The 14,856-nt window shown below is 38.1% G+C and overlaps 1 protein-coding gene across 1 annotated transcript; it reads left to right on the forward strand.

The window, feature by feature from the left end:
* Window positions 1-6,550: 6,550 nt before the first annotated feature.
* Window positions 6,551-14,202, forward strand: nmur3 (neuromedin U receptor 3). Its single transcript, XM_053653632.1, has 2 exons — window positions 6,551-7,550; window positions 13,764-14,202. Exons 1-2 carry the CDS (start codon window positions 6,665-6,667, stop codon window positions 14,165-14,167), a joined length of 1,290 nt encoding a protein of 429 aa, XP_053509607.1. The 5' UTR covers window positions 6,551-6,664; the 3' UTR covers window positions 14,168-14,202.
* Window positions 14,203-14,856: the final 654 nt, after the last annotated feature.

The following is a 14,856-nucleotide window of genomic DNA, read 5'->3' on the forward strand; positions in this document are numbered from 1 at the left end:
AGCCTGATTTTGGAGAAGTCGTTTAATGCACTTACTGGGAATTAAACAGGAGGCCAGATCAGCAGATAAAACAGATGTAACAGAACACATACAGAAATATACTTCACAAACAGACACCTGTGCTCCCCCAGTTTAAAAACCACCAGCCACCACTGACACCCACATAATATATGATAACATATTATTTCCATGTGTGAAAATGTGGTGAATTTTTTTTCTTCTTCTTCTTATTTCACTTCTAATCAATTATGACTCACACAATCACATGGGAAATGCATGTGTTTTTTTTTTTGTTGTTTGTTTGTTTTTTTGTTTTGTTTTGTTTTGTTTTGTGCATAAGGTCATATGGTGTATCTAATAAACTAGTCTGTGAGCTAAGAATGGACTGTTCTTAAAAACAACAACAGCAGCAACAACAAAACCATAACACCACTGTGCCTAATATGCTTGCTCACAGTAAGATGCCACTATGTCCCTAGAATGGTCCATTACACAAAATATCTTGTCAGTAGTGGTCCATTGATGGAGGTACTAGAGGGTGGCTGAGACAGTGTGCATGACAGCAGATGCATGGGCTACACACAGTACAATGCATCTATATGGTAGGTGTACCTTATATTGCCAGGTGCAGGTGTTCATTCAGTGTGGTAGTTTCAAATGTGTTAAACAAATAGGTGGTTAAAAAAAAGAGGATTTTATTCCAAATGTATTACAGTTATTCACTGTAACAAAAAAAATGTCTGTCGTGTAATAAAGTGGACATAGAGAGTATACTGTACACGGATGCAAACTGATGCTGTAAGACTGAGACGTCATGCATGCAACACAATTCAAGCATCAATCATACCAAAACGGAATGGGAATAACATTTGATCTTATTCAGCGTTTTACAAAATGAAAGTTATCAAAAGTGGCTTTTAAACGAAACACCCGCACTACAGCAAGCTGGGAGTGCAGCGCGAGCGCAAGTGGCAACCGATCTGCACGTGAGTCAGTGTCTCAGTGACAACTGCGCGCGCGAGAGGAGCGCTTAAGCGACAGCAGCATCAGCATCAGCATCTTCATCTTACTCATCAGTGCTCTTTGTGCTACGCTTCATGCGTTATAACCGCCTCTTAGAGGTCTTCATCAACGGGATCGTGTTCTGTGGTGCTTTACTGATAAAGTTAATCAACAAAAGGGTTTTGGTTTTTTTTTTTTTTTTTTCCCCAGAAGGAGGAGGATTTCTACAGAAGGAAGTTTACCATTTGTGATCCAACATTTCCGATACAGAATATGTCGGTATCCATGAAAAAGGTAAGTGGATTTCTATCATCTTGACTGTAATAACATGTGACAGTAAAGATAAACAGTCTAATGACAAGTTAAATATGTTTGTGATAATGACAGTTCATTGGAGCACTCCATGTGTATAATTTAACATACTGCACATGTTTCTAATCAATAGTCCTTCCTACTGTATGTAGTGATTGGGTTCTTGTTGTGTCTTTAGTGATGTGCTTCCTTCTGATAAATAAAAAAAAAAAAAAAAGCCAGTCTGGTTTCTGTACCTGACATTTTAGTATTTTGTTCTTCAAGGTTTCTGAGAGTTGTCTTCTCTATGGTAAAGTTTGTTTGTTTGTTTGTTTTTCAAACAGAACGAATCCTAATATCATTACACTTTTTGTTCCTGCGTATTCCGGAAACCAGACAAAGACAGAACATAACTAACATGTCTAGCTTTCAGCTGCAGAAAATCTCAAATGATTGTAAGGTACACTGTTCCAGGATTAGCAGATAGTCTGATTTTAAAACGCTACCTGCTGTTGTCTGAGACTCGACACCAATCAGAAACCATTCACACGTACCACCTTCACATCCACTGCACACTATAGGCTGCACAATTTTAGGGTTCTCATAACAGTTTAACCCTACGAGTACCTGCTTGGTCTTGCAAAAGCACATCTAATTAACCCCATTCTCCGTGTAAACTCCAAGTGCAATTAACAAAACAGTCAAATAATTTCTCAGAACACTTTACCATTTTTTAAAAGAAGCTAAAATATATATTTTTTAAAAGCAATATGTCAAAGCAAAGTTAATCGGTTACTTGAACATTATTACCAAATGGCTCGCACCATTTGATCATCGTTTACACAGGCATTTCTATCTAAATTTCACAAATGAACGAATGAGAAAGCCTGGTTACTGTATTGAAAATAAAATGACACATCATCTAAAAGATCTCTTCATATAGTGATTCCGGTCAAGTATCTATCTGTAATAGACAACAACAGGCATACGTTTCTTTCATATGTTTAATACATTTAGTTGCTCTAGAGATACATTATATCTCCTCATTGCCATGTATATGGTGAAGAGACTCAGAGGTTTTATTCTGAAACACTCTCAAAGCCTAAAGCCTTAATTACACAACATGAAGAGGTCTATAGAATACACAGATTAAATGAGACAAAAGTGTGTTGACCTACAGTAATCATGCAGTGGATATAAAGATGCCTGCAAAATGCCCATATCCACTGTTAGGGCAGTATTTCAGACATTTAAAACAACTGGAGCTGTGATGAAACTGTCCTGATGGATGGTTAGGGAGGCAAAAGTTTTGCCAAGGATCTAACCAAAAACTTAAGTGCCTGGCATTTGCTAGACGCTACTGGAACCTTTAGTGGAATCAGGTTCTGTGGTTAAATGAATTAAAAGTGCTTTTTAACAGATAAAAGTAGCTTTTGGGAAACAAATACTCAAAGTGGGTTTGATGTAAAAAAGAAGGATGGATATACAGAAAATAATCCCCACTGCTATGCATGGTGGACGATCTGTGACATTGTGGGGCTGTTTTTCCTCCAAAGGCCCTGAGAATATTGTTAGTATACATGGCATCAAAGACTGCATGAAATACCATGCCTCTGTCATGCCTTCTAGGTCAGTGAACCAAATTCACACAAAAATGGTTCAATCACTATAAAATCAAGCTTCTTTCATGGCCATCCCAGTCCCCTGACCTAAACTTAAAAATTTGAAAGCCTATGGGTTGAGCTGAATAGAAGAGTCCACAAGAAAGGAACTCAGACCGTGAAGGATCTTGAGAGATTCTATTCTAAGTAGTGCTCTCGGATTCCTTGCTGTGTGTTTTAAAGAAGATGTAGCACACTATATGTGCATTATAGAAGGCTCAGTGCTGTTATTTTGACAGACGGAGGCACAAAATACTAAATATAGGGGTGTCAATAGTTGTGACAATTGTGGTTTTGTTAAATATATTTTTATGATAAGGAGTATTATGTTAGAAGGGATTTCAAGTAAAATGTATGGTTCTCTCACATTGTCAGGATGAGATCAATCTAATTAAACACAAAAATATTCATAAAACGTTTTGCCCATTTTTACCATGGGTGCCAATAATTCTGGCGCTGACTGTAGGCCATGGTTGTTTACATGGTATGCAGTAACGGTGAAATATATAAAAAATGTTAGATACTGCTGCATACACAAGCATTTACTGTAATAAGTATCCAATAATAGTGACAAATACTTCATTCTAAACAAAACATGAAAATTATAAGAGACAAAGAGTAAAGGGCAACGGTGAACATTTTGGGCTAGAGCATCATCAACATCGTCATATGTGCACAATACTATTCAATGAAATGCTGAACAATGTATTTCATATTGGCCCATACAATACAGAGAACTGATTTAAATTTTTGATGACCAGCTAAAGCCTGAACAAATGAAATAGGCCAAACAATGCAATTCATTTGTTTCTGCATGGAACAAAAAGGGGCTTCACAATCCTCCTGTAGTCACACTCTGATTTGCAGGGAACACCCCGGACAGAAGTGGCAACCGATCGCAGGGGACAATTGCACACACACTTACACATTATTGACAATTTAGATATGCCAGTCAGCTTACAACACATGTCCTTGGGCCTGGGGAGGGGAGGGGGGAGTAGAGCACTAAGAGCATGGACAGAAAGTGCAAGCTCTGTGCACACAGTGCGGAGACGGGAGTTGAACTCATAACCCCGGAGGTGCGAGGCAGACGTGTTAACCACTAAGCCACTGTGCCTCAACTCATATTTCCTCTCACATTTTCAGCCTTATATTATTATTTATCTCTAGAGAAAAAGTGGAAGGATTATGATCATTGTGTATCATCGTATGTTACTGATTATTTTACAATAAACCACCCACATATTTCTGTTTTTGTATTATCTTTGTTTCTAGCGTTTTTAAAACATTTCATTTATTGCTCATTCCTGTTGCATACATGATGTTGCATGTTATTTTCACATGTAGTAAGGATGTCATTAATTCAGTTTGTATTGTAAAGGTTGCAAAAAAAAAATCTGCTTATACTAGCATTAGCAGAATATACACAGACATGGACAAATTTGTTGGTACCCTTCCATGAAAAAAGAAGAACCCTCAGTTTTTTCTGGAATAATTTAAAACTGACTAAAATAATTAGCATCCATCATTGTTTATTCCATATTTAATAAAAATCAGACTTTTCTTTTGATTTTTTTATTTTTATTTAACAGAATATTTTAAATAATGAAACAAATTAAAATGGCATAGATAAAAATGATGGTGCCTTTAACCTAATATTTTGTTGGACAACCTTTAGAGGCAAGCACTGTGATTGCAAACAAGTGATTTCTGTAGCTCTCAATGAGACTTCTGCACCTGTCAACAGGTAGGTTGGCCCACTCTTCCTGAGGAAACTGCTCCAGCTGTCTCAAGTTTGAAGGGTGCCTTTTCCAGACTGCATGTTCCAGCTCTTTCCATAGATAGGATTCGATAGGATTCAAATCAGGGCTCATAGAATCTTTTCTAGGTGTACCAACAAATCTGTCCAGATCATTTTAGAATATCCTTGTAGAATAAGCAATCATTTATCTCTTTTCACAATTCATTTGCTTTACTCTATAACATTCCAAAGTTATGCCGGTAAAAATAAGACTTTGCTTTTTAATTTAATCACTAAATAATAAAGCACTGTTTCAATGAGCTATAAGGGTACCAACAAATTTGTCAATTTGTCTATATTTTATATATATATATACTTTATATATAAAGTGCTGTCCACTAATATTAGCACCCTTGGAAAATATGAGCAAAGAAGGCTGTGAAAATTTGATATTTTGTTTTTGATATTTTGTTTATTTTGTTCATGGATATCAAACAATTGCAAACACAACATGGGTTTATAAAAAAAAAACTTAATAACTTATAAAACTTATAAAAAAAACTGTTAAATATAGGTGTGCAACGATTATTGGCACCCCTATGAATTCCAAGTCACCCGGGTGACTTGGAACAGGAACTTGTTCAACCATGACTTCCTGTTTCACAGGGGTATAAATATATATATAGGCCAAATTCCCTTGGTCATTCATAACAATGGGTAAGACCAAAGAATTTAGCTGTGATGTGCGGCAAAAGGTTGTTCCGCTTCGCAAAATGGGAGTTGTCTATAAGAAAATAGCAAAAGCATTGAAAATGCCCATTTCCACCATCAGGGCAATAATTTAGTTTAGAAGTTCCAGTCAACTGGAAATGTTATGAATCAACCTGGAATTGGACGTGTGTCTGTATCGTCTCAAAGCACCGTGCGAAAAATGGTCAAAAAAATCTCAAATGATCACAGCTGGAGAATTGCAGAAGTTAGTTGCGTCTTGGGGTCAGAAAGTCTCCAAAACTACAATCTGAAGTCACCTACATCACCACCAGAGGTGTTTTTTTTTTTATTTCTTACTTAATTCCTTAGATTTCTATAGCACTTAGCACTTTTCTAGGCACTCAAAGCGCTTTACATTGTATGGGGGGAAATCTCTTCAATCACCACCAGTGTGTAGCATCCACCTGGATGATGTGATGGCAGCCATAGTGTGCCAGAACCCCCACCACACACCAGCTATTGGTGGAGAGGAGAGGAGAGTGATGTAGATCAATAGGGGGCCATTATAGATAAGGACCAATTGGGGAATTTCGCCAGGACACCAGGTTATACCCCTACTCTTCACAAGAAGTGTCCTGGGGTTTTTAATGACCACAGCGAGTCAGAAACTCAGTTTAACGTCTCATCCGAAAGACTTGTTCTTACAGTATAGTGCCCCGTCATTATACTGGGGCATTAGGACACACACAGACCACACAATGAGCACCCCCTGTTGGCCTCCCTAATACCACTTCCAGCAGTGAAATAACACTTAGTAAATAACACTTGCTATTATTAAAAAAGAAAAACAAGTTAAAAATTGCACTGGATTTTTCAGTATTTATAGTTGAGAAATTAACCTAGAACAATAGTAGTGACCAACTACAGTCTGATTTTCAGATTCATGGTGACATGTTAACTGGAAGCTTTTAAGTCTTGATGGAAAAATAGAAACTATTTTAGACCAACAAAGTGTCTAATGAAATGATTTGAGCTAACATCAGAGATTTTCATAAACAATGTGTTTTACAGTGCTTTTTGTTCCGATGTTTCAAATACCTTTCTAAACACATGTACTGTACTGTGTTCACAACATTGTGACAAGTATAATTTGTTTCATTCTGTAGGTCTCCATCAATCTGACCATGAGGTCTAAAACTACAGAATGCCGATTCTATAGCAAACTCTAAGGATCTGTTTCCCAGATTGTTTCCTTTAGATGCCTTACTTCAGAATGTCCATAAAATGCTTTTGTGATCCTGTTGTGAATGGAACTGAATTTGATTTCACTACATGCAACATCTCTTCATTCAACCATACTGGCAATGGAAGTGAACCTTGTCAGCCCCAAACATTGGAAGATATCCTGCTCCGACTCCTTGGGCCAAGGAGGTCTCCATTCTTCCTCCCTGTGACACTAACATACATACTTATCTTTGTTACTGGTGTGGTGGGGAACCTTCTCACCTGCACTGTGATCATTAAGCACAGAAAGATGAGAACACCCACCAACCTGTACCTCTTCAGCTTGGCCATCTCTGATTTGCTGGTGCTGCTGTTTGGAATGCCTCTGGAGATATACGACCTGTGGCAGAACTACCCTTTCCCATTTGGTGAGAGCATTTGCTGTTTCAAGATCTTTTTGTTTGAGACAGTTTGCTTTGCATCTGTGCTCAATGTCATGGTTCTAAGCATTGAACGTTATGTGGCTGTGGTCCACCCACTCAAGACTCGATATGCTATCACCAACAAACATGCCCAGAGGGTTATTGGAGGGGTTTGGGCTGTGTCTCTGATCTGCGCCATCCCCAACACATCTCTCCATGGCCTACATTATTATTATCTACCGGAGAAGGTCCTAGAGTCAGCCACCTGCAACCTTCTCAAGCCCCAGTGGATCTACAAATTGGTGATCCAGGTGACCACCATTTTATTCTACTTTGTGCCCATGACAGTGATCAGTGTGCTGTATCTAGTGATAGGGATACAGCTGGGCAGGGAGCAGAGGCAGAAGGGTAGGAAACTGGGGAAGAATTGCAGTGAAGACACCAGCTGGAAGATCCAAGTTGAGAGTGGACGCAAGAGGCAGATCACCAAAATGCTAGGTGAGTCACAGTTGCATTTCTTTTCAATATTCACACTTTTTGTCTCTTGTTGTTTTTTTTTTAATATGACGAATTATGTATTGTATGTATCTGCTTGGATATTACACAGTTTATGGCTAATTTTGCATTTAGCTGCATACCTATTTCGAGTCACTTGGTCAAATTCTACAACTCCAATTCCAAAAAAGTTGGGACAGTATGGAAAATGCAAAAAAACAAACAAAAAGAGTCATTTGAAAATTCAGTTCACCCTGTACTATATTAAAACACATTATTAACACATTATTTGATGTTTTACTTTGTGAATTTAATTTATTTTTGAAAATATACACTCATTTCAAATCTGATGACTGCAACAAGTTGGGACAGTCAACTGTTTACTACTTTTAATGACACTTTTTAAGTGTTTGGGCACTGGAGACACCAGTTGGTTAAGTTTACAAGTGGAATTTTCCCCCATTCATCTATTATGTATTTCTTCAGCTGGGCAACTCGCCTCATTTTGTGCTTCATAATGAACCACACATTCTCAGTTGGAGACAGGTCAGGACTGCAGGCGGGCCATGTCAGCACCTGCACTCTCTGCTTATGCAGCCATGCCCAAAATCCTACTGATTTGTCTTTGGGGAAAGTTGTTCTCAAAGTGGTGGATTATTTGCTGACAGATTATTTGTTGGCAGATTGGCGAGCCACAACCCATCCTTGCTCTTGATGCACTAGGCTTTTTTTTTTTTTTTAAATTTTATACTATGATTAGATGATTGCTTCATCTGTTTCACATCACCTTAGTATTTCAACTTGTCACATTGCTATTAGTCCTAAACTGCTCGTGTCCCATCTTTTTTGGAACGTGTTGCATGCATCAATTTCAAAATAAACATTTATTTTCCAAAAACCGTGCAGCTGATTGGGTCAAACATCAAATACCCTGTCTTTATAAGTTTTTTTTGTTTAAATATAAGTCAAAGTACATTTACAAATCATTCCTCTTTGTTTTTATTAGCACTTTCCATACTGTCCCAACTTTTTCAGAACTGGGGTTGTACTTAGATCAGATCAACATTTCATCCTAAAAAAACAGTTAAGCTGCTAGCTGAAGAAGGAAGTGACTTGTAAACAACAAATTTCAGAAATGAATGCAGCTAATAAAACAGAACTTTATACTTACAGCTTATTTATGATATTTACAAATTACACAGACTGCAGGCTCCCCACGATTCCGACTGGTGCCAATATGTTTAAGTTTGAGATGTCAGTTCATTCCCGATTTAGTGATTGGCAGGTTGTTATGAGTTTCCACACCCTTTGACAAGTAAGGAAACCAATCATCATAAGGAGGAGCTGTGCATACAGGCAGGACAAAGAAAGAGTACATTGTCCAATAAATGTCGTGCTTTTTTCCCCTGTGTAAAATGCACCCACCCACACTCCACTCACTCCCAGTGAAGCCTGTTAAGTGTTCGGGCATCCAGTGAATATTAATCTTTCATCCCATTAAAACAGAGAGTACGTGAACACCTAACAGACACAGCTTTTCTGAATGTCTATTATCTCTGTGTCAGGGGATTCAAATGAGATTTTCACACTGGCTGCACTGTTCATGGAAATAGTTTGAGTTTAATGAATGAACAGTGCAATACTGCAGTGAGATATTTGCTGATTTGATTAGCTACAACATTGAGTTCCACCAAGATTGATGAATAATATCGACTAGTAAACATTTCGTTGCCGCATTTTAATAAAAAATTATGGGAAGCCAGGCAATCACCTGTGTATGCAGGGTTTAAAGTAATGTGGATTAAAAGCTAGAAAAATTAGGTACCTGAGGCCAGAACTTCTTTCGTGGCAAATTATTAAGGACACTTCCTGTTGCAGGTAAGTTGTAAATGACTGGATCAGAGACATGTTTCTGAGTTGGATGTGCAGCTTTAATGCTCAGATTCAAAGCACATCAAAATTGATCCAGTTTATTTGAAAAGAATACAAGTTATATCCATTTATTAATACACAAAGTTAAAAATCCATCCCAAAAATATATATTTCACATCAGTCAAACACACACAAAGAACAATTGCGAGGTAGGTATATTGGCTGTTCTAGAATTTCAAATAAGGGATGAGAAAACTAGCACAAATTAAAATAACGGAAGGGAAGAAATAACCCCCACTGTGTGATTACCTTTCACTGGAAAGTAAGGGCCCCTCACAGTGCTTGTGCCTTTTTTGTGCCTATAAACATGCAACTACACACACCGACAGCAACTGGTGACAGAGAAAGAGCATGTGTGATTTAATTAATATTTTTTACCAGTACAACTGAGGTACAGAGGTGAGAGGAAAGAGAACCCTGGGGTGATAACCAGCACACCACATGCTCTGATGAACTTTTTGGGGGAAAGAAGCAGAGAAGTAATTAAATAAAGCCACCCTCCAATCACCTGTGGCTAACTGTGGACCAACAAACAAATAATACAGCTATTATACCTCAATATATCAATTGCCCACCCAAATAACAATTGCACAAGTAACACAGATTAAAAAAAAACTAAATCTAATAAGAAGGATTAGCTAACTAGTAGCTGGTAATGGCCCTGCGATGGATTGGCACCCTGTCCAGGGTGTACCCCGCCTTGTGCCCAATGCTCCCTGGGATAGGCTCCAGGTTCCCCGTGACCCTGAAAAGTATAAGTGGTATAGAAGATGGATGGATGGATGGATAGCTGGTAATAAGCTGAACAGCAAGCATTCTAATAAAGTAAATCTGCTAATTGTTTAAAACTTCTAATAGGCAAACTGGTAATAAGCAAAGCATCCTACTAAATTTAACATGCAAGTAGCATTGTTTTGGGCTCTGAAATACAAACAATGTCACAATTACAATCTTAGATGCTACCTGTCTGTAATTCTGATCAAACATGTATGCACATTCCTCATCAGGGTCAATCTAGCTAGGTAATCTAGCTTTAACTGCATGTTTGCATTGACTCAGATGCTGTCTTGAAGCTCACTGACAACGGTCCATACCAGAACCTAGTTACAACACAGCCTTAGCCACATGTAATTAAGAAATACATGGAATCCACTGAACTGCACAGCATAGCAATAAAAAGTTATTCTAGAGCTACCTCCTGGTGCCAATAGCTGATGCAAACCTCTTGTGGCAGAAAAGCATATCAGCATGCATCAGGCGCCTAGCAGAGATAGTTATTCACAATTACATGGGTCCTTCATTAAAAAAAATCATCAAAGACAGATGGGACCAGAAGGTAGGACAGACATTTTAAAAAAAGATGCTGTTACTGGTTTGCTAAATGTGTATAATTGTGAAAAATCTTCTAAAATCTACTAAATCTATATACACAAAATCTTGGAAAAAGGGAACTGAATTAAAAATTAAATAGACATACAGTTGGACCCAAAAGTATTTGGACAGTGACACAATTTTGGTCATTTTGCCTCTGTTCACCACCACAATGGATTTGAAATGAGGCAGTCAAGATGTGATTGAATGTAGGCATATGATTGTCAAAGTCTACAATCAAGAGATACCTTCATGAATGTAAATACAGAGGGTTTGCCTCAAGATGCAAACCACTTGTAACACTTAGGAACAGAAAGTACAGCTTAGACTTTGTTAGAAAACATGTACAAAAATAAATAAAATAAAATAAAGCCTCTCCAGTTCTGGAACAAAAGTCTTTGGATAGATGATACCAAGATTAATTTCTACCACAATGATGGGAAGAGAAGAGTACGGAGAAGGAAAGGAAGGGCTCCTGATCCAAAGCATACCACAGCATCTGTCAAGCAGTGGAGTGTAGTAGTTGGAGGAAATGTTTTTTGCATGAGCATGTATGGCTCCCAGTGGAACTGGGTCACTGTTGTTTATTGATGATGTGACTGCTGATAGAAGTAGCAGGATGAATTCTGAAGTGTACAGAGCTATACTTTCTGCTCAGATTCAGTATAGTGTTGCAAAACTGATAGGACAGTGCTTCAAAGTTCAGATGGATAATGGCCCTAAACATACCATGAAAGCAACCCAAGAGCCTCTTAAGGTAAAGAAATGGGATGTTCTTAAATGGCCTAGTCAGTCTCCCGACCTCAAGCCAATTGAGCATGCTTTTCACGTAAAGAAGATAAAACTGAAGACATAAAGACCCCACAAACAAGCAGTAACTGAAAGTGGATGCAGTAAAGGCCTGGCAAAGCATCTCAAGGGAGGAAACTCGGCATTTGGTGTGAAGTTTCCACAGTCAGTGATGATTTGGGTTGCCATGTCATCTGCTGGTGTTGGTCCACTGTGTTTTCTCAAGTCGAGAGTCGATGCAGCGTCTACCAGGAGATTTTAGAGCACTTCATGCTTCCATCTGCTGACGAGCTTTATGGAGATGCTGATTTCCTTTTTCATCAGGACTTGGCACCTGCCCACAGTGCCAAAACTACTAGTAACTGGTTTACTGACCGTGGTGTTACTGTGCTTGATTGTCCAGCCGACTCGCCTGACCCGAACCTACGAATCTACGAGAATCTATGAGAGACACCAGACCCAACAATACAGACGAGCTGAAGTCCACTATCAAAGTAACCTGGGCTTCCAGAACACCTCAGCAGTGCCACAGGCTGATCGCCTCCATGCCACACCGCACTGATGCAGTAATTCCTACAAAAGGATTAAAACCCAGACCGAGTGTCGAGTACATAAATTAACATACTTTTCAGTAGGTCGACATTTCTGTATTATTAATTCTTTATTCTATATATTCTTTATAATTTTTTGAGATACTGGATTTTTGATCTCCATGAGCTGCAATAATCAAGATTAAAACAAAAAAAGGCTTGAAATATTTCACTTTGTGTATTGAATCTAGAACATATGAATGTTCCACTTTTTGAATTAAATTATGGGGAAAAAATGAACTTTTCCATGATAGTCATTTTTAATTTAGATATGTATGTATGTATGTATGTATGTGTGTGTATATATATAATACACACACACACACACACACACACACACAAATTAATCCCATCCATCCATTTTCTATACCGCTTTTATACTGGGTCACAGGAAACCTGGAGCCTATCCCAGGGAGCATGGGGCACAAGGCGGGGTACACCCTGGACAGGGTGCCAATCCATCGCAGGGCACACTCACACACACAATCACACACCCATTCATACACTACGGACACTTTAGACACGCCAATCAGCCTACCATACATGTCTTTGGACTGGGGGAGGAAACCAGAGTACACAGAGGAATCCCCTGCAGCACAGGGAGAACATGCAAACTCCGCACACACAGGGCCGCGGCGGGAATCAAACCCCCAACCCACCGTGTGCCCAAAAAAAAGATATCCAAAAAAAATCTTAAAAGTGCAACATTATTGGCACCCCTAAGAATTCATATAAGAAAAGACCGAATAATGCTGCTGGTAGATTTAACACATCATTTCCTTTCCACCTTAATCTGTGTGAATCATATGCTGCATCATGTACAGAATATTTATTGGATAATAAATGGACACTTTCTGTTTAATAAAGTGATTTTCCTTCTGAGGCAAATCATGCTGTTTGGACTTATTTTTCATCATCGATTGAATAAAAATCAATGCGGATGTATTTGTTATTTCAACAAACATAAATTAATACATTAACTTGTATGTACACTATATACAGTAAAGAATAGTATACATACACTCTAAGTGTATGAAAAAAGTATGTGGATGTCTGGCCATAACACCCATATGTGGGCCTTCCCCAAACAAGACCCTCTTTGCATTTCATATAAAATATGTATACTGCAAATAAACACAGATACAATAGACGACAAAACTCCTTATTTTGCACATGTCTTGTGGTCAGTAGATGACCAACAATGAAAAATGTCTCGTTTTGGTTTAAAAAGAGAATTTCTATGTGAAAGTGACAGCACAGCATATTCATTTGCTCCTCTATCGCTGTGGTCACTCAGAATCCAGTTGAAGATCCATGTAGAGTTTAGTTACAACCCTTATTCAGCAACACCAGCACCTGATCATGTTTTTTTCCAGTTACAATGTATTTAGTCAGACCAAGATGGTAGATTTCCTGCAATCGGGTTTGTGCTCACTGATCTATATGTTTCATCCTCACCTTCTGTATCTAGCCCTCCTCTCCTATCTTAACCTGTTGTTTGTATTTTAATTCTCTTCTCTGGTATTTGCTGCAGCTGTCGTGGTGCTGGCCTTTGCTATCTGCTGGGCTCCATTCCACATTGACAGACTATTGTGGAGTTTCATCACTAATTGGACTGACCACATGTACAACATCTTCGAATATGTGCATATCCTCTCCGGAGTGTTGTTTTATCTCAGCTCTGCCATCAATCCTATAATCTACAACCTTCTCTCCAGCCGCTTTCGAGAGCAATTTTTCGAGCTGATGTGTAGGCGCCCAGATGTCAACACCTCACAGAACATCTCTCCACCCTACAGCAAGAGGATTTCCTTCCCTAAAAGCCACAAGGCTGTCAGAACCAACTCTCAGGGTCACAGCAGCTATCCAAATGGCCCCCAACCCGCTGTTATCCTCGGCACAGGATGGGAGCAGGAGCTTGATACTACTTTTATGTAACACAGTGCATGGAGTACCATCCTCAACATGGATGTTTTTTTTTATCTAATGGGGAAAGCTAGCATTCTCTGCCAATTAACATTTTGAAAAACCTGTGTGAAAAGGAAATGAGAAAGTGTCATTTTTAATGTCATTTGTGTTTGTGATTGCTTAGGTTTTAATTTATATTTCTGCCCAGCTATCGGTAGTAAAAACATCAGTGTCTTATACAGTCAATTAAGGGTGTGCAACAAAATTATCACATTTATAACAACATTCCTATGATACATGATATGTACCTAGTTGTGCTAACAAACTAGCAGCAAAACACTTTGCAATTTCTAAACTTGCAATTTAGAAAACTATGGAAAAAATGGTCTTCAGTGATAATATTTATTTAACATCTACAAAAAATGATTTAAAACTGAAAATGAAAAAAAAAATCTGTGTAAATTTTACAATTTTAATGATTCAGTACAAATTTTAACATCTAAGCTGCTCTGAATTGTTGAAAAAAATTATAATTATAATTGATGAAAAAAAATACTGACAATGTTAGGACTGCAACTAATGATTATTTTCATAATCAATTAATCAGCTGATTATTTTTCGATTAATTGATTAATTGGATAAAATATTCCAATACCATCATTTTAAATAAAATCCATAAACTGCAGCTTATACAATTATCATCTTCAAACTAACAATTT

This window comes from Ictalurus furcatus, chromosome 21 (genome assembly GCF_023375685.1).
Source record: "Ictalurus furcatus strain D&B chromosome 21, Billie_1.0, whole genome shotgun sequence".
Lineage (NCBI taxonomy): Eukaryota > Metazoa > Chordata > Actinopteri > Siluriformes > Ictaluridae > Ictalurus > Ictalurus furcatus.

What these genes read in the sequence shown, in the direction of transcription:
- nmur3 (XM_053653632.1), top strand. Translation starts at nt 6,665, where the DNA reads ATGCCTTACTTCAGAATGTCCATAAAATGCTTTTGTGATCCTGTTGTG. An exon ending in GCAGATCACCAAAATGCTAG is followed by an intron (nt 7,551 to 13,763) that starts GTGAGTCACAGT and finishes TATTTGCTGCAG; the next exon opens with CTGTCGTGGTGCTGGCCTTT.